This window comes from Equus caballus, chromosome 10 (genome assembly GCF_041296265.1).
Source record: "Equus caballus isolate H_3958 breed thoroughbred chromosome 10, TB-T2T, whole genome shotgun sequence".
NCBI classification, from domain to species: Eukaryota; Metazoa; Chordata; class Mammalia; order Perissodactyla; family Equidae; genus Equus; species Equus caballus.
In genome coordinates, this window is record NC_091693.1 from 28,174,268 (window position 1) to 28,194,958 (window position 20,691).

General features: G+C 46.1%; 1 protein-coding gene across 17 annotated transcripts in view; it reads right to left on the reverse strand.

The window, feature by feature from the left end:
* ZNF606 (zinc finger protein 606) overlaps positions 1-19,213 on the reverse strand; it is a 50,411-nt gene extending 31,198 nt beyond the window's left edge. For 2 of the 17 annotated variants that reach the window (XM_070225056.1, XM_014731252.3), the window contains exons 1-6: positions 14,282-14,703; positions 13,234-13,341; positions 12,158-12,214; positions 11,548-11,636; positions 2,860-2,986; positions 2,519-2,614 (exon numbers count right to left, since the gene is read on the reverse strand). In XM_070225056.1, the coding sequence (XP_070081157.1) occupies positions 2,519-2,614; positions 2,860-2,986; positions 11,548-11,636; positions 12,158-12,214; positions 13,234-13,264 (400 nt within the window). In that variant the 5' untranslated portion in view covers positions 13,265-13,341; positions 14,282-14,703. Of the gene's footprint in view, positions 1-2,518; positions 2,615-2,859; positions 2,987-9,357; positions 10,936-11,547; positions 11,637-12,055; positions 12,215-13,233; positions 13,628-13,961; positions 14,111-14,281 lie in introns of those variants that run through there. The other 15 variants (XM_070225055.1, XM_070225054.1, XM_023650620.2 and 12 more) reach the window with 14 other exon arrangements.
* Positions 19,214-20,691: the final 1,478 nt, after the last annotated feature.

Here is a 20,691-nt window from a genome sequence, read left to right on the forward strand (position 1 = left end):
AAGATGGGGAAACATAATCTAGAAGGAAGAGACAAGATTCTTGGTTCTATCAAAAACAAGGAGACAGTTGAGATGATTTGCAGGATGGTGGAAGAGTAAGGTTGGAGGTGGCAGAATCACAGGGCTCAGGATGGTGACTTAGAATAGTCAGCACTGAGGTGGGAGAGTTAAAATTACAGGAATTCATGAGCCTCTGGAGGAAGGTTTCACATCTGAATAGGGGGCAACTGGTTAGAATCCACAAAAGCCCCACTTCATTAGAATGAATGGGAAGATGTCCACCTTCAGGATTTCAGAAGAGTACACTGTTAAAACCAGCAAGGATTTACCAGAACAACCAGAACAGTATGTACCCTAATCTACTTTTGGAAAGGTGAAAAGTAACTACATATTCCTAAATCCTTGTAGTTGCATAAAGAAACTCTGGAAACATATAACAGAAATTACTGAAAGTGATCACCTGGAGCAAGAGGTCAGTGAAAATGGCAAAACAAGGACCTCTGAAATTTCACTGCTCCATAAAACCAAAAAGATGTGAAAACTGTCAGAATCTATTTTTCCAGAATTCTATAAATTAACCAAAGCCTTGCAGCAACCTAGGGAGAGTCTATTTTAAAAAAACAGCTTAATTTAAGTAAGAACAGTGAGCTTTGTGGCATTTTAACTTACCCTAGTTCTATCCCTGGCTCCCTAACTCAGCAAAATCCTTGGAAAATAACAGCCCATATTTCTGGTGCTAGAGGGAGCTGACAAAGCTTGGAGCTTTTTCAAAGCCTCATTCGCAAAGAACAGTCATTACTGGACCTGCTTAGTGGTTCCCTGCAAGATCCTACTCAAAAGGCTTGTTGGGCACTCGCACAGTGCTAAAAGCCTCTAAGGAGCAGGTATTTGTCAAACATTTACAGGCAATGTTTTAAATTTGCTGCTGTCTGAGATGATGGAAAACAGTTGGGGTGAACAACACACAAACCAAAAAGATGAAAGGAAAAAGCTGAAGAGCGAAATGTCCATGGGGGTTTGAAAAGTTCTGACATATTCCTGGGAATCTAGACAGCCACATGCATACACATCACAATTAAGCTGTCAAAAGCCAAAGCCAAGAGAGAATCCCGAAAGCAGCAAGAGAGAAGCAACTCATCACATGCAAGGGAACTTCACCAAAAGACTAACAGCTTGTTTCTCATCAGAAACCATAGAGGCCAGAAAGAAGAAAACTGTCAATCACAAATTCTATATCTGGCAAAACCATCCTTCAAAAATGAAGGAGAAATCGGGGCTGGCCCCGTGGCCAAGTGGTTAAGTTCGTGCGCTCTGCTGCAGGTGGCCCAGTGTTTCGTTGGTTCGAATCCTGGGCGCGGACATGGCACTGCTCATCAAGCCACGCTGAGGCAGCATCCCACATACCACAACTAGAAGGACCCACAACAAAGAATACACAACTATGTACTGGGGGGCTTTGGGGAGAAAAAGGAAAAAATAAAATCTTAAAAAAAAAAAATGAAGGAGAAATCAAGACATTCCCAGATAAACAAAACCTGAGAGAGTTTGCTGCTAGCAAACCTGCCTTATAAGAAATGCTTAAGGGAGTTGTTAGGTTGAAATGAAAGGACACTAGACAGTAACTAGATATACAGAATACCATTAAAGATAACTACATAGGTAAATATAACAAGACTGTATAAACGCATTTTTTTTGTTTGTAACTCTTTTTTTTCCTGATTTAAAAGACAACTAAATAAAGCAATAAGTATAAATCTATGTTGAGGGACACACAATGTCTAGATGTAATTTGTGACAATAACAGCATAAACGGAGAACAGAGCTATACAGAATCAAAGTTTCTGTATACTATCAAAATTAAATTGGTATTTATCCAAACTAGACTGTTATAATTAAGATGTTAATTATAATCCCCAGGGCAACCACTAAGAAAATATCCCAAAAATTAAAAGTAAAAGATAAATGGTTACCTGTGTGCACTGTGTGTATGTGTGTGCTGTGTGTGTGTGTGCGTCTCCACTCTGTGTGTGTGGGGGGTGGTTAAGAATAAGGTGGATAAGGGCAAGGAGTATAAAAAAGATTTTTCAGCTTACACATTTTATGTAACTTTGAGTTTTCTGAACATGCGAATATATTACCTATATAAAAAACCTATTTTTTAAAAGAATCTGTGGCTACAGGCTACAAATTTGGCAATAAAGGAATTAAGGAATAATTAAAAAGCAGGTAAGTGAACAAGAAGTCATCTTAGAGAAGGGGACAGCAGAGAATATGAGAGGCATCAGGAGAGTGGATAGTGAGGAGCGAAAGTGTAGCATACAAAAACTGTTACCTTGTTAATAGGATGGGCATCTTTGCTCTAGATCAAGAGCAGCAAAAGAGTCATACAAGGGATAAAGCTCTTAGAGGAAATTGTGAAGGTCCCTGAGGAGGGTAACTCCTCCTGGCCTCAGCCCATTTCTCAAACAAGGAGGGCTGGGGGGAAAGTTCCTCACTCCCTCCTGGAGCCTGCTCTCACCTGGACAAGTGCTTTGAGGATATGCTTGCTCCACTGACCATGGCTCTTCTCCTTGCTCCAACAGGGAGATGACCTCAGGCTTGGGGATCTGATTCCCTGCATGCAAAGGAAAAACGTGGGCTTGTGAGCTTCCATTGCCTGTTCCTCTCTGACTTCTCCCTTGGGCAGTATAAGTACGGTTCCTCCCACTTCATGCCTCATAAGCATGAGGAATTTCATCCTTGAACCTCAGGGCTCAAGATCATCTCAGCCCTCCTGAGGCCCCCATGAGCTTTAACACGGAGTAGCAGACAGTACTGCAATGGGAATAGCTCCATTTACTTGGGCAGCACCCGCCTTACCCACAGAGAGCAGGTGCCCATAGGTCTCCAGCATCACGTCCCGGTACAGGGTCCTCTGAACAGGGTCCAGCTGCCCCCACTCTTCTTGGGTGAAGTCCACAGCCACGTCCTTGAAGGTCACTGGTTCCTAAAAGAGCACACATGTTCCTCCTCAGCCTGGGGCCACCCCCTGCAATGTTTTCTGGGGATGGAGTGAGGGTGACATCCCTGGGAGGAGACAGGACATAGAGGAACTGGGTATGTTCAATATTCTGACTGATGTTGGTCAGGTCTCACTGGGAGCCACCCAGGGCCCTGCATTTGGGAATACAGTCTTAGGGAATTAGATACCTGGGCCCACAGTAACCACAACAAAGATGAGCAGGTCTCTCCTGAGATGTCTGCCCAACTCTAGTAACACTGGCTAGTGTGGACACGAGTCCCACCAGGGCAATGCCCCCTTCTTCTCTGGAGATACAGACACTTAATAAGGCCAGGACCAGGATGGACACAGATGGTAAGCACTGGTCACACACCAGAGACCTTGGGGTTGGAACCTTTGCTCAGCATGTGGAGCTGGGACCTGAAGAGTGATGTGAACATTCACAGGCTGTCTTCCTGGCCACAGCAGGGACGTTTCCATTCCCAGATCATCTCCATCCCAAAGACTGGAGCTAAGAGTCAGACAGGATTTAGCAGAGCAGCCCAGGCCAAGGAGAATCAGTTACAGTTGCCGTCAAAAGCATTTGAGTTTTAGAAAGTTCAAGCTATGTTTTTAGGAAAAATACAACCAGGAATACTCACTGCACAGCTAGAGGGGAAGATGAGTTATCACCCAAGTCTGATTTTTTTCAATGAATCCAGCCCTTACAATCCTTGTAAGCCATTGGCATGAGCCTCAGGTATGTGGCATTTCCAGGGTGAGGAGGGGGCCTGCCTTCCCTTGTGGTGGTGGAAGGCAGTGAGCTGTGTGTCACAGGTAAGGTGCTACAAACCCTACAGCCCCTGATGGGGTGTAGGCCCCCATCTTGGCCTGTCTGTGCACTACAGTCCTCGCCACCATCTGGCAAGGAGCATTCTGGTCTACCTCCATATCAGTGCGAAATCCACCCAAGACACACACCTGCTGAGCCGAGGTGCGTGCAGTGCAGCGCGTTTCCGCTCTGAGAGTCCTGTGAACCTCAACCCACCCCTTCACAGCCTGTGACCTCACTTCTCTTATACCCACATGCAGCCTTTCCCACAGCCTTCCTTTTTGTCCCTGCTAGTCATGGCTTATAAACTCAGCTTATCAACTCTGGTCAGGGCCAGCTCTCGCTGCTGTGTCTTCAGTGTACTGACTTTTACTCTGTCGGTCTGAACCGCTCCCCTTCCACCTTCACACGACTGGCTTAAAACACAGAACTGATTCTGCTCCAGAAGTGGGAATCAGAACTGATTCCCTTATTCTGAAAGCATTTAAAACCGCTGATCACAAGCTGCCTTGGTGAAACCCTCCCCAACCCTGGACTTGATGCCAATTTCCAGATTTTCCTCTTACAGACCTGCCCAGGCCTCAGTTTCCTCAATGGCTGCTGCTGCTGCTGCTATGTTTTTGAGTAATGCAAACTTTTTAATTTAAATGTAACATTCGGACAGAAAGCACACAAATCATAAGCTCAATGCACTTTCAAAGTGATCACGCCCAGGGGCCCAGCTGGGAGGCTGTGCTTACTGCCCAGGATGTCCTTGGACCTGTGCTCATTTCATACTACCTAATCTCCCTGGAGGGCGGCATCTACTTAGATGGCTTCAAAGTTCACCTATACTCAACACGGTTCAAACCTACACCCTGGCAGCTGTCAAGCTGATGGACAGAGCCAAGAGCTCACCTCCCACTCCTCCCAAGACCCCAGTGGAATCCCCATACACACTTTTAAAAAGGACTAGAAGAACCACATCTAATAGACACAGGAGGAACGAAATTATTAGAGAGTGATTCTGCAACCCTAATAAAAGAGCAGACACCAGCAATGATCACCAATGACTGCTAACCACTGGTGGAAGGAAGACAGGGAACTCATGACGGAGGCTGACAATACCTGCACTCATTAATCCATTGTATCATCTGAAAATGGGACAACCAGACAGCCTGTGCCCACTGCTGAAACACAGGAGGAAGGACCCAAAACCACCCATGAGGTACTCTTGCCAAAGACACAACCTGAATCTATTTCAGCCTCTAGCCCAACTACCAGCTTACAGGAGACAAAGGGATGAGGAACTCATCCAATGACATCCCAAGGGTAAAACCAGGCAAACCAAGACAGCTGACGTAGTTTCTTCAGCACATGAAGCACATGCAATGTGTGGTCTTGGTTCGAACTGATTTGAACAAGCCAGTTGTAAAAAGACATTTTTGGGACAAGTGGAGAAAACTGAACATGGACTGGGTATTAGGTAAAGCTAAGGGATTACTGTTATTTTTGTTGGGTGTAAAAAAGATACTGTGGTTATCTTCCAGAAGGTATGCATCTTTTAGATATACACACAGAAGCATCTACAGGTGAAACAATATCTGAGATTTGCTTTAAATACTTGTTTTCCAAAAAAAGGTTGTGTATTGGAATAGATGAAAAGAAAGGCAGAAAGATGAAAGCCGACAGTTGCTGAAGCTGGTGAATATAGATGTCTGCGGTCAGCTGAATAACGGGTACCCCAAAGATGTCCATGTCCTAATCCCTAGAACCTGTGACTGTTACCTTAATACGACCAAAGGGACTTTGCAGTGCTGTGACTAAGGATGTTGAGATAGCATTATCTTGGATTATCCAGGCGAGCTCAGTGTAATCACAAGGGTCCTTATAAGTGAAAGATGGAGGCAGGAGGGTCAGAGAAGATGTGACCACCGAAGCAGAGGCTGGAGTGATGCACTCTGAAGATGGAGGAGGGGCCATGAGCCAAGAAAGGCAGGCACCTCTAGAAGCTGGAAAAACCAAGAAAGCAATTCCCCGCTGGAGCCTCCAGAAGGAACACAGCCCCAAAGACCCATTTTAGACTTCTGCACCCAGGACAAGAGAATAAATTCATGCTGTTCTAAGTCACTAAGTTTGTGGTAATCTGTTACAGCAGCAACAGGAAACTAACACAGGATTCACGTTCCACCTCTGGGTTTAAAAAAATCTTCTAAATGTAAAAGGAAAAAAGTTTCTTTTTAAAAAAAAAAACGTAAAAGAAATATCCCAGCCGGTGAAGAGGCCATCGGCACATGGTGTTCCACAAATTGCTGCAAGGTGGGGAGCAGATGGAAGTGTGGCTGACCAAGATCAGAGCAGAGATCCCAGCCCCACGCTGGCAGATGCGGCAGTGGAAGCAGGACTCCAGGAGAGGCTCTGAGCTTACACAACAGTGAAGGCAGGCGTGAGAGTCAGGCTGAAAACAGCTGAAATGAGGGTCTGTATTTGGGACAGCTTTGCCAGTTGCCCGTCTCCCCACCAGCCACCCTGCCTTGTAGGCAACACTACCACTAGCCCTGCACTTACACTCAGGCAAAGCTCCCCGGACCCTTCTCAGACTCGAGTGGGTTCTCAGGCTGCCTGGGTGAGTGGCAACATGGAGTTGAGACCTCTTCAGCCCAACACAGGGAGAGGGGACAGAAGTCCGTGGTCTGACAGTCAGCTGCATACCCAGGAAACTGGAAGCAGAACCAACCTGGTGACCCTGGCCCACCCAGGCCAGGAGAGACAGAGACAGACACAAGGAGAGAGGCCAGCCAATCGGGAACAAGACCACTAGACCTGTTGAGGTGCAGCAAAGCAGGACTCTCAAACACAGCCTCAACAGCTGTCCTGATAAGCATGGACATGCCAGAGAACCATGGATACTTGAGGAATACCTGCTGCTCAGGTAGTGCCTGAACTCAGCAGCCAAGAGGACACAGAATCCAGGCAGCAGCCGCATCCAACTTTCAATAAGCTGTAATTCCAATTCTCAGCTTGGAGAGATCTTGGTATAAAATAGGACACAAGGATACAAGAGAGGCTGAGAGAAAAGGAAAGAATTCAGACTATGAAGGAGAGAGAAGACGCAGCAATTGCTTCAGGAGGCCTACCATGTAACAGAAGGGCCCAAAAAGAGTTCTGTGGGGGTGAGAATATGATGGCTGGGCTCCCTACACCCTACCAAGAAAAGGACCTGGAATGTGAGATCAGAGACACAGGAGTCCATCAGGACACCCACCAACAGAAGACCTCAGAAAAAGAATACAAAGGAGAAAGACAGGAGGGAACTTTTTTTTTAAATATAGGACTTCTTAAAAAAAGACACAAAAACACTAGCCACAAACCAAGACAGATATGTGTGACAAATATATACCAAAAAACATTTGACTGAGAAAAGACACCACAGAGTTAAGACAAACTACAGACTGGGAGAAGATAATTCACATGTGGCAAAGAATCAGGATCCAGAATGTATGTAAAATGCCTATCAGTAAGCCAGACTTGTACAGAGATTGAGGGATAGGAGAGACTGAGAGAGAAGGAAATACAGATAGCCAATAACAACATGAAAAGATATTCAACCTCAGTAGCAATCAAGGAAACGCAAATTAAAATAACACACTACACCTTGTTGGTCTTGAGGTAAGCACAAATTGAAAAGACTCGATATGGTCAAGTGGTAGCAAAGATGTGGGAAACGGGTACTTTCTCCCAGAGCAGTGACAAGTGGCTTTGGCCCCTTAGAGCCACATGGCAGTGCTAGTCATATTGAAAACACACACACCCTAAAATTCAGCAAAATTACGCTTCTAGGTATAAGCGTAAATACTTCTATGTGTGCACAAAGTGAAACAAGACCATCCACACACCTTTGGTTGAAATAGGAAATATCGTGGGGGGAGGAGAGCCTGACAAGCCTATCCACAGAAGAGATGAATCAAGTACACTTCTTTGATGGGGCAAAGGGAATGAACTTGACCTGTATCTATCATATGGATGGACCTCAAATGTGCAAAGAAAACTGTAGAAAAGCTACAAACAGAAAAGGCATTGTTTAAAAATATATATAACAATATTATTACCTATGGCATGGCTATGTAGTTTATGAGTATGAAAATGGATTAGCTGCGTACACATCCTGAGTGGCTGTTCTGAAGAAGGGTAGGAAGAGACTGTGATTGGGGACTACATAAAAAAAGGAAAACAAATACGACAAAACATTAACAACTGTTATCTCAGAGTGATGGGGACTGTGCTTAATTTTTATACTTTTCTGTAATTATGGAATTTGTCAAAATAAAATTTTAAATAAAAACATTTCCAGAATCGAAGGAGACATTATCAACCTAGAACGGCCCATGGACTGCCAAACAGGAAGGAAAAAAGACCTTCAGCTGAATATAGCCCCCATGTTGGAGTCCACAATTAAGGGACGCCTCAGGGATGCACAGGAAAATGCAAAAACGAGGCTGGAGATGAAACAGAAGAGCACCTAGTCCCACCAGCTGTGGAGACAAGAGGGACCCTCCTGGCTGGGAAGAGAAACACAGATTTCACTGTTACCTGACCCCTCTAGATGAGGGGGCAGCACAGACAAGTGCCTCATTCCCAGGGAGGAGTGAGCCCTTCCATTCCGTGGGTAAGCCTTACCTGAACCTGGCCTTCACAACCATCTGCTAGGATCTTGCAAAGAGGTTTCACCCAAATTCTTGTAAACACTCTTGCACATATCACTTTGTACGTACATATAAGAATTTATCTAGGCATTCTAAGGCACTTCTTATGGAATCTTCTAACACATCGGCCACACGTTTAAGTCATGGGAGGGTCTGCGGGAAGATGCAGAGGCTACTGAGCCGGGGCTCAGCTGTTTGCCTGACAGGATCTCATCCAACTGCTCCTGCATTTTCTGAATTCTCTGACAGCTGGCCTGTTCATAGAACCTGGGGAAATTCAGACACCTTCTCTGACATCTTCAGAATTTCATTATTAAATTTTAGTGCAACCTCTTTGCAAAGAAGGAAAATATAACTAGACTGTGTACATCCTCAAGACAACCAAGGATGGTGCAGAGCATTAGATTATTGGTGTTTTATGTGCACAATGTTTATCATGCAGAAATCGGTGGTGGACTGTTACAAAGGGGGTTGAGAATTTCCATATTTGAGGAGGCTGGCTGGGGTTTTTAAATGGGCTGGGACATTATTATTATTTTCCCTATTCCTCAAAATAATGGGATTTAGGCTCCAGCTGGCTGAAACTTCACTATCCAACATGTTTCCAAGCATGGACTAGTCAGATAACAAGGGATGACAGTACTGCACGTTTTCACCAGGTGAATGCTTTATTTCAGTAAATGCTTAATTTAGAGGGAATGAGAGAGGGATATGGGGCTCTTATTTGTGTTCCTGAAGACCTCACTTAATACAAAACTCACATGATTCAATCTTGCATTTCCCATGGGGAAAAATCCAAAGTGTGGGGAGGGGGCCAGGGGCACGTTCTCAGAAATCACAACTCTTCAGACATTGGAAGGTGGTGTTATTTTAAATATCTGTTTTATTTTCTCAGCGTTAACTCTAATAATGCTCAGAAATCCTCCCCTAAATTGACAGCAGAGTGCAGCACTGTGGTTATTAGGGCCTCTTCATAGCATTTTATTACAGCTAACTTCTGTTCCCAAGCGACTGATTCAGGGCCCATCTTTCAGTCTAGCCTAGCTCCACTGCTGACTGTTACAGGATGTAAAAATGAGCGCACATTATTAACAGCAGCGAACACCACAGTCCCCCAAGTTCTGATGCCAGACAACCACCACCCTGCATCATCCGGGTGCAGGCCCTTCTGCCTCCCGGGACAGTAGCGTTGCCATGGGGGGACAGCATACTTACGATACACTTCACCAGTCAGCTTTGAAACTGTGGGAGGTTTCGTTAATTTTTTTTTAATTTGGGGGGAGACATAAAGTTAAGTAGAGACATTATTAATATTTTTATATCAAGTATCTCTCATTTGCTTGACTCATTACTTTAACTTAGAAATGAAAGACCTAAATACAGTAATGAAACTATTTTTTTGTTTTGCATAGCAAGGAGTCAATAAAGTAAATGTAAATTTGATAAACTAGGGAAAAAAACCTCTCATGTAGAAATATGGATATAACCCTAAGAAAGAGAAAACAGGAAGTTAAAAATGGCCGCCTGAGTCATGAAAATAAATAAAATACTGATACATGCTGCAATATAGGTGACCCTCAAAAACATGCTAAGTGACAGAAGCCAGACACAAAGGCCATATATTGTATGATTCCCTTTACAGGAAATATCCAGAATAGGCAAACACATAAAGCAGATTAGTGGTTGCCAGGGGCTAGGGGTAGGGGAATGGAGAGTGACTACTCATGAGGACAGAGTTTCTTTTTGAGGTGACGAAAATGTTCTAGAATTAGATACTGGTGATGGTTGCCCAAGTCTGCGAACATAGTAAAAACCACTGAACTGTACCATTTAAAAAGCTGAGATTTATGGTATATGAATAATATTTTAATAAAGCTGTTACAAAAATTTTCTTTTCTGAAGTGGTTGCCTTGAGTGAGATGGCTGAGGGAGGCAGAGGTGGAGATGACACCTCTCCAACACAACTTTGCTATCCTTTTTTCTCAGGAGCCACCATCATGCCCCTACAGTCACAAAGTCCTCCTGCTTCGGCTCCCTAGTACCTCAGATCTTGCTCCCAGGCCCTGGTCAGACTGAAGCTTGAAATGCCAGCCTGCTTCCCACAGCCCCCTTTCTCCCCATACCCATGCCAGGGGCACCCTTCCAGCCACACTGTGGGCCCTGGCACCTCCTGCTCCCAACACTTAAGGCTCCTTATTATCACCAGGATGGAGCCCTGGCTCTGCAGTTGGCACTCAGGACCTGGCTCAGTTCATCCTGGCCTCTCCAGCCTAACACCTAAATGGGGTCAGTCTTCACCCAGACCCTGGTCATGCAGTGTGCCCTCACCACCACCCCTGGTGCTATAGGAGGCCAGACCCTGCTCACCAGGCCGTGCCCATTCGGCTGATGTGTCTCCTTCACCTCTTGACTCAGATGCGTCGTGTCTCCTGGACAGCCTCCTTTTCCACAGTGAAAGGACCCCAGCTGTTCTGTGTCCCCTGACCTCTATGCAGACTGTCCCACCTCCCAAGGCATCAGCTGGGCTCAACCCCTCCAGGACTTGGGGCCTCTCTAAGTGTCTCAAGCTTCTTGTGTCCCAAACTACATGTGCTGCACCACACAGGCCATGAGGCCTCAGTAGCTGAGTGAACCACCCTGGGAGCTCCTCAGGGCAAGGGCTCGGATTTGTCCTTGTTCCCCTCTTGACAAGCACAGAGCTCACAAGACAGCATGAAGCTGAATCAGGCACTGAGTATGTGAGGGAAGGCGGGAAGAAGAAAGAAGAGGGGGCTCCAGCCAAGGGGGTTGTCCCTCATCCACCAAGACAACCCACACAGAACGGCCCGGGTTAGGACTGGGAACAGGCTGGTGGATAGTGAGGCTCTGAGACATGGAAAACTGAATTCTCCCTGTCTGCACTCAGAAAGTGACAAACTTCTGGTTGATTCTTTCTCTACCCAAACTCTAGCTGATATAAACTGAGAAATCACATGGACTGGGATGGTCAGGGACAATCTGGACATCTTAGGGAATAGGGCAGCCATCCAGGAAAAAGGAGAAGCCCATCTCACCTGGACCTGGGCAGTCAGGAGCCCGGTAGCCTTCCTCCCTTCCTCGGGAGTTTCCTCCACACGCCACGCAGTGTCTTGAGGGCACAGAGCTGGGGGAAGAAAGTGAAGTCACAGAGGTAGCTCTCCCCGCTATAAGCGTGACCACATAAGTCCTTCCTTCTGCGGGGTTTAGGGAGAACCAGACCCTGGCCCTCCGCCTTGGGCAAAGGAAGAGACCTACCACCTTATGTTATTGATGAAGGAAATGAGGCTCTGAGAAGATAAGGAATGTGCCTAAACATGAGAACCCTGCACTATCCTCCTTCACTCTGAGGTACCATCTCTGAGAAGCAGTGTCTGTTCGGCCTTTCTGGGCCTGAATCCTAAGTGGCCACACATTCATTCTCATACACTCTGTCCTAGAGATGTCACATCATTTTATCCCCCAGAGGAGTGTTCTGATCCCTCCTTGTTCCAGCTCTGCACAGAGACAGAGGTGGACCAGAACCCCCCTGCCCTAAAAACCCACCTGGTTCCCTGGCTCTGATCCAGGGCAATGGCAGATCACTGCTGGGAGAGGCCACGACATGGCAGCCAATGTGGCCAATGGGGACACAGGCTCTTGACTCACCCCAGGACACCCATGGGTCGACAGCTGCCATCTCCCAGGACTCATCTGTAAGGACACCTGCACCAGAAGATCAGGTCAGGACAAGGAAAAGAGGCACTGTAACACCAATTCTGGCAACTAAAGGCAACAAAATGGAAGAGGAGCTCTCTCTCACTACTAGGCAGAAACAGAGCCCAAAGGCATGTGAAAAATCCCAACGTAAGGGGCTGGCCCCGTGGCCGAGTGGTTAAGTTCGCGCGCTCCGCTGCAGGCGGCCCAGTGTTTCGTCGGTTCGAATCCTGGGCGCGGACATGGCACTGCTCATCAGACCACGCTGAGGCAGCGTCCCACATGCCACAACTAGAAGAACCCACAACGAAGAATATACAACTATGTACCGGGGGGATTTGGGGAGAAAAAGGAAATAATAAAATCTTTAAAAAAAAAAAAAAAAAAAAAAAAAATCCCAACGTAATAAGCTAGGTTTATACCAGAAATGCACAGGTAGGTCACTGTCAGGCAATTTAAAGATATAATATAACCACAGAACAAGAACAGAACCCCTTACGTGGCTGAAAAGGTATCTGATAAAGTGTTTAACGTTACCTAACTTTTACAAAATATTATTAGAAAGATAACATCCATGTCTTTAGTGATGGACACATGAAACTTCATTTAAAGGGAGAACACACCACTGACATCACACTACAATTTCACATTGCTCTTTAATTACAAATCAATGCTATATAAGTGAAAAACAACAATAAAATTAAAAATATAAGAGTGGTATAGAAATTCTGATTGCATGTATAACAGTCTTCTAAAGAATCCCACAAGTCACCAGAAAATCTCTTAGAACTAGTGAGACATCTTAGGAGATGACTGAAAATAAACAAAAGTTACATTGTCTTTTACACTAAGTTTACCCTTTCACCAACAACCAAATAATTTTTCTTTTTTTTAATCTTAGGTCTAATTCTGTACCAAGACAGACCCCCCTCCAATCCTCAAAGGCCCTCACCCCCTCCCCAACTCTAACCCCTGGCTTCAGCAAGTCACTGCTGGGAAGGCCCAGAAGAAACCGGATTTGGACTCACCCCAGGAGGCCCACGGGTTGATGGCCGCCATCCCACAGGATTAACCAAACAGGCACCTGCCCAGCAACAATGAATTCGGTGATGCGCAGAGAGCAACTGCAATACAACCTAGTGACGGAGGTGAAAAAGAGAAAAGTGGTCCTTCTCACAGAAGATCCTGCAGGAACAAAGAAGAGGACCCATCCACGGAAGCATCAAGAGACTCCTGGGGAGCGTTGTAAGAAAGCAGATTTTACGTGTCAAAAACACAACAGACCTCCTGGAGAGAAGTGGCGACCTGAATAAGCAAAGCCAAGAGCACTATCCCGGACGAGGGGGCGGAAATTGCCAAAGGGTCCCCACAGCGAGTCACAACGTCGAGGTAACTGTTCGGTTGATTTGGCAACAACTATCCTAAAATCTGCCTGCAACCCTCACAGGTAAGCGGTTGCCTAGAGCAGGGGGAGTGAGGAATGGGGAAGGGCTGCTTAGTAGGCGCAGGGGTTTCTTCGGGGGGACGATGAAAATGTTTTGGAATCAGTGATGACGATCGCACAACTTCCTCAACACATAAGGAAACGACTGGACTGCGCGCTAATTTGTTATGTAAATTTTACCTAAAAAGAAAAAACCCAACTGCAAGACCTACCAGGCCCACGCCTGCCCGTCTCCGCCGGGTGTGGGGCCCACACCCCGCCTCCCCGGTCCCCGGGCCGGCCCGCGCCCTCCCCGAGGGGCCCCGCGCCCACCGGCAGGCTCTCGGGTTCCGGGAGCGTGTACGAAGCTCTGGGACGCCCGCCAGGCCTCCGGGGCGCCGGGCCTGCGCCCAACCCGAAGCAGGCAGGCCGTATTCCGCACCGACGTCTCCGCTGGGCCCTGTCCTGCCGCCACTGCGCGTCTGCAGAGAACCGGGGCCGTTCCCAGCCCTCGCCGGACGCCCTCCGGCGCTCACGCGACGGGCTCGGACGGAAACGCCGCCGGGGACTGGGAGCCGGTGGCCGCCACCAGGGCCTCCAGCCAGCCCGCCCCGCCCCCGGGGCGGACGCGGCGCCCAGCGCGCAGGCCTTACCTGCCCGCGGCTCCCGGCCCCGCTCTCCGCAGGCCACTCGGCACGCGCCGGGGCTTTTGTTCTGCGCCGAGGCTCGGCCCTGCGGTGCGCCTGGGAGCCCCGCGCGGCCTGAGAGACAAAGACGCGCTGGGCCGGCGGCCGCGACCCGACCCCAGGCCGGGCGTGCGGGGCTCCCCGGGGCCGCCCAGGCAACCCAGCGCGGCCGCGAGGCCGGGCGGGAGGCGGGAGGCGGGGGTCGGAGGGCTGAGGGAAACGGGGGCGCGAAGCCGGCACGGAGAGGGCAGGCGCTCGACCGGCCCAGGCGCCGCGCCGGCACCAAAGGCAGACGCCGCCTCTCCCAGCGTCTCCTCCCGACCCTAGGGCCCTCCGGGCGGCAGCCGCCCCACCACCCCGGCGACCGCCTCACCTCCGCCGCGGACAATGGCGGCCGCTCCCCCGGCGTCGACCAGGACGTGCCGCGCGGGCTGCTGGGAGTTGTAGTTCCAGGCGGCGCGATCCGACTTTGGAAGTGCCACCATGGCAGTGGGCAGAGCTGCTCCTCCTCGAGTCCCGCCCCCGCGGCACCAGGGACTCCCGTGGGCTGCGGTACTGTCCGGGCTCAGGCTGCCCTCTCCCGCCGCCGCTGTCCAAGTAGAGGGCCTGGGTGACTCGCGGCGCTGCGAGCCTCGGTTTGCCCGCCCGCGAAATGGCGGCTCACGGTGGCTGCACTGCGCGACAGGAGCTTGGTGAAGTCTGAGCGCCTTCGAGGGATCGTTCCATTCAATAGTGACAAGTCTGTGAGGAAGTGGCTGTTAATGATACCCTTTTCCAGATGAAGAAGCTAATCTTGAGCCTCCCCTCGCCTGTGAAGCCCTCCCCTCAGCCCTGCCGAGAACATCAGGGCTTGCTCAGATCTCTTTTCAGGCGGTGAAGCCTTCTGGGAGCGTGAGTTCTCGTCGACCTATTTTGTGGGGTTTTGTCCCAGTCAAGTCAGCAATTCCTGAGCGGCGCTGAGGAATAGGGCGGGAACAGGCTAACGAAACCTGGGCAGCTGCCGTTCAAAGCCACTATTCGAGAGCACGGACGGGGAGACGAAAGGCCCCTCGCCCACAGGAGCACCCCTGGGCGACGACCCCCGGCCCAGCCCTAGCTGACCCTGGAGTCTCCTGCGGCAGAGCCCATTAAGCCCGCACGGAGCCTCCTCACCTGTGTTAGAGTGACCCTCGCCCAGAGCTTCCTGGTTCCCCTGCCTCTCCCTCCTTGCTGCTTACTCGCCTTGCCTGTTTGTCCACCTGTTTCGAGCCCTTAGTTGGAACAGCACTATGGTCAGAGGCAGTGAGGGGCCGGATTTGCAGAGAGCCTTAGGGACATCGTGATGTCTCTGGCTTTGAGTGAAAGGGGGAGCCATGGCATGGTTCTGAGCAGAGCAGTGATGGGCTGTGGCCTCTGTGGAGACTAGACGAAGAGGGCGAGGGAAGGAGCAGAGTGATCCGAGGAACCAATGCAGTAATCAAGGTGGCAGATGATGGCAGCTTGGATCAGAGTGGTGGTGATCAGTGGTCAGATTTCAGACACGTTAGTATTTTAAAGGTAGAGCCAACAGGTAGTAGGTTCAAAGTTTTGCATCATGGGCTGCAGTCCAGCCTGTAATACCCACAAGGAGGCAGGGCATAGAGAAGGTCACTGAATGGAGCTGTTCACCAAGGGCCTTGTCAGGTGGGCAGTGGGTTACAGGTGTGTGAAGACACTGCTGCCCTCTGACCCAAGCCTTCTACCACTCCAGTTACCCCAGTGTTCTGGGTGTACCATATCCTGTCTTGTGCTATGAGATGGCAAAGGCTGGGCTGCACAGCCATCTTGGATGCCCCTATTATGGGACTCTGAGCTGTGTCTGAGGTTCCACTGAGATTCTGAGTGGGAGGAGCCAGAAACAGTAGGAAAATCTAGGTTCTCCCAGGACGTGCCCCTCCTCTGAGAGACGCCCAAAGAGCGGTCACCTCTTGACATGTGAAGGTCTCCAGCTGGTTCCATTTCCTCATTCTAGGTCATGAGAATGGAAGGTAAAGGGAGGGGAGTCTAGGGCACATTACTTGGAACAAGTTAGGCCTTTTATGAGCTGGGTTGTAGGGTCACCAATAGTAAACTAGCACAAGTGAGCTAGACTGGAAGTTACCATATGCTCTCAAATCCTAGGATTAAACTCTTCTTTGCCAGCAAAAAGCCCAGGAGTTATTAACTTCAACACCTTATGGGGTTCTGGGTCCCCCACATGGAAGTCAACATGCTTCTCCACTGCTGGTGGCCATGCAGAAGCTCCCCCTGCCACAGCTCCTTCTGGTACCTCTGCCACCAGCTCAGCATTCAGCCTGCAATTTCTCATGTCCCTGGAATTTAATGTTAGCAGTCTGCCCGTTTTTCTTTTAAGAAAAACATGTAAAACATAATAAAGTTGTAAGAAATTCAGTGAAACCCTATGAATGCACTAAGCTGAAAAAAAATAGAGCATTACCCATGCAGTTGAAACCCCTGTGTTCCCCTCTCCAGTAGAAGCACCCCCTTCCTCCAGAGGCAGCCACTATCCTAAATGAAATGTGGATCACTCCATGTATTTCCTGAAGCTTGACATGTGTGTATTCCAGAGCACCACAAATGTCTTGCACATTTTGCATTCATATAAATGCTATTATATGGTAAGATTTTATCTGCAACTTGCATTTTTTGCTCCGTGTATTTGTCATTGCAAGATTTATCCTTTTTGATACATGAAGCTCTGTTTCATTTATTTTCACTGCTGTCCAGTTTCCAAAATTGTGAATGAGTATACCACAATTTGTTTATCATGTCTACTTTTGATGACCACTTAGGTTCATTCAATAAATACTCATTAAAGCACCTACTATCAAGGAAATAGGAATAAAGTAGTGAATAAAAATTTCAAAACCACTGCCCTCATGGAGCTTATGTTCTAGAGGAGAATACACAATATAAAAATATGTAGAATATCGGACATGTCAGATGAGGATAACTGCTAAAAGCCAAGTAGGGAAAGGGAGCAGGGAATGCTGGAGGGGTTGGTTGCAATTTTAAGGTGGAGGATCAGAAGGCCTCACTGAGAAGGCAGCATTTGAGCAAAGACCCGAGGCAGGGAGGAAGCCAGCCATGTAGCTATCTGGGGGAAGAGCATCAAGGAAAGGGCTTCCAGTTTTTGCTACCACAAATGATGTTGCTATGAACATTCATACACAGGTCTCCTTATGGACACATGCAGGGTTTCTCTGGGGTAAGCCCTCAGAGTGGGACTGAGGGGTCATAGGGTATGAATATTTATATCCAACATTGGCAGATATGTCTCCATTTCCAAAAGGATTGCATCTTTTTATACTCTCACTAGCAATGTCTAGGAGTTCCACTTGCTCCATGTCCTCACCAATGCTTGGTAGTGTCTGCTTTTTAAATTTTTGCCAAATGCATGGATAGGAAATGGTAGTTCATTGTGAGATGTATGCACTTCTCTTATTAGCGACATTCAGCATCTTTTCATAGTTTTTAAGCCATTTGTGTCTTCTCTCCTTGAGGTACCTTCTCATTTCCTTCGCGCATTTTTCTATTAGGTTGTTTGTCTTTTTCTTACTGGTTTGTAGAAATTCTTTACATAAATTTAACATTAATCTTTTATTAGTAATACATCCTTTCCAAATTGTAACTTACCTTTCACGTTGTTTATGGTATCTTTTGAAGAAAAGGAGGATTCTTTTTAAATGACTTTTTTTCCCATAGTTTGTGTTTTATGTCAATTTCAAAATCCAAACTACATTCAGGTCCTAAAAACAGTATCCTATATTTTTCTCCTAGAAGTTTAAAAATCAGCTTAATTGTAGTATAACTGATATATAATAAACTGCACATATTTAAAATGTACAATTTCATAAGTTTTGACATGTTTAAACCTGTAAAACCATCACCAAAATCAAGAGAATGAACATATCCACCACTCCCACAAGTTTCTTCACACCCCATGAAGTCCCTCCCTCTTGCCTCTCCACACCCTTCCCCATCCCTCTATTCCCAAGCAACCACAGGTCTGCTTTCTGTCACTATATATTAGTTTGAATTTTCTATAGTTGTATATAAATGCAATTATACATTGTGTACATTTTTTTGGTCTGGCTTATTTTACTCAGCCTAATTGAGATTCATCCATGTTGCATATATCAATAGGCCATTCCATTTTATTGCTGAGTAGTATTCCATTTTATGGATCTACCACAATTTGTTTATCCAGTCATCTGTCGATGAACGTTTGGGTTGTTTCCAGTTTGGGGCTATTACAAATAAAGCTGCTATGAACATTAGTGTAGTGTACAAATCTTTGTATGGACATATATTTCCTTTTCTTTGGGGTAAATGTCTAGGAATAGAATCACAGGATCATATGGTAGGTATAAATTCAACCAATTTGTTTTTCAAAGTGGTTGCACCATTTCACATTCCCACCAGCAATGTATGAGAGTTCCAGTTCCTCTACATCCTTGACAACACTTGGTATTGTTAGTCTTTTTGATTTTTACAATTCTAATAGATGTGTATTGGTATTTCATTGTGATTTTAGTTTACATTTCCCTAATTACTAATGAGGTTAAGATCTTATCATGTGCTTGTTTGCTATTTGCATATTTTTTTTGGTGAAAATATTTTGCAGGGCCGGCCCGGTGGTGCAGCAGTTAAGTGCACAGTTCCGCTTCTCAGCAGCCCGGGCTTCACTGGTTGAGATCCCAGGTGCGGACATGGCACCACTTGGCACACCATGCTGTGGTAGGCGTCCCACATATAAAGTAGAGGAAGATGGGCATGCATGTTAGCTCAGGGTCAGGCTCCTCAGCAAAAAAAGAGGAGGACTGGCAGTAGTTAGCTCAGGGCTAATCTTCCTCAAAAAAGAAAAAAAGAAAGAAAAAGAAAATATTTTGCCTGGTTTTTAAAAATTGGGTTATGTGCTTATTGTTGAGTTTTGACAGTTCTTTATATATACTGGAAACAAGTCCCTTGTCAGATATATGTGTTGCAAATATTTTCTCCCAGTCTGTGACTTTTCATTCACCTAACCATGTCTTTTGAAGCACAGAAGTTTTTAATTTTGATGAAGTCCAATTTATCAGTTTGGTTTTTTAGGGATGGTGTTTTTGGTGTCATATCTCAAAAGTCTTTGCTTAGTCCAAGGTCACAAAGCTTTTCCTCCAATCTTTTATAAATTTTATAGTTTTAGATTTTGCGTGTAGATTTATGATCCATTTTTATTTAGTTTTTGTATATGCTGTGAGGTAAGGATCAAAGTCCTTTTTTTTTTTTTGGATATAGATATCTTGTTCCAAGTAAGTACTATTTGTTGAAAAGGCTATCCTTTCTCCACTGCATTGCCTTGTGTGCCTGTGTAAAAAAAAAATCAGTTATCTGTATGTGTATGGGTTTATTTCCAGAGTATATATTGTTCCATTGATCTATTCGTCTATCTTTATACCAATACTATAATGTTTTGAATTCTGTAGGTTTATAATAATTCTTGAAACCAGATAGCGTTAATTCTCCAACTTTTTCTTTTCAGAGTTGTTTTGATTATTCTAAATCCTTTGCATTTCCGTATGATTCCATGTTTACAAAAAGTCTTGCTGGGATTTTGATTGGGATTGCACTGAATCTATAGATTTGAGGATAATTGACATCCTAACAATATTGAGTCTTCTGACATATGAACAAGTATATTTCTTGATTTATTTAGGTCTTCTTTAATTTCTCTCAGCGATATTTTGTTTTCAATGTACAGATTCTTCACATCTTTTGTCACATTTATCCCTAAGTATTTTGTATTTTCTGATGCTGTGGTAAATATTTAAAAAAATTTCAATTTCCAATTGTTCATTGCAAGTATATAGAAATGCAATTGATTTTTGTATATTGATCTTGTATCCTGCAACCTTGCTAAATTCACTTATTCTAATAGTTTTTTTGATCAATTCCATCAGATTTTCTACATTGAAGATCATGTAATCTGTGAATAACGAGAGTTTTTACTTCTTCCTTTCCAATATAGATTCCTTTTATTTCATTTTCTTGCCAACTGCCTTAGCTAGAACCTCCATTACAATGTTGAATAGAAGCGGTGAGATCAGACATCCTTGCCAAGTTCTGATCTTAGGGGTAAAGCATTCAGCTTTTTACCACTGAGTATGATATTACCTGTAGGTTTTTGTAGATGTCCTTTATCATGTTGAGAACAATCCCTTCTATTCCAAGTTTGATGAAAGTTGGTTTTTTGTTTTTTAAATCAGGAATGGATGTTGGATTTTGTCAAATTTTTTTCTGCATGTATTGAGGTAATCATATACTTTTTTTTTAGCTTGTTAATACAGTGAATTATATTTACTGATTTTTGTTAAACC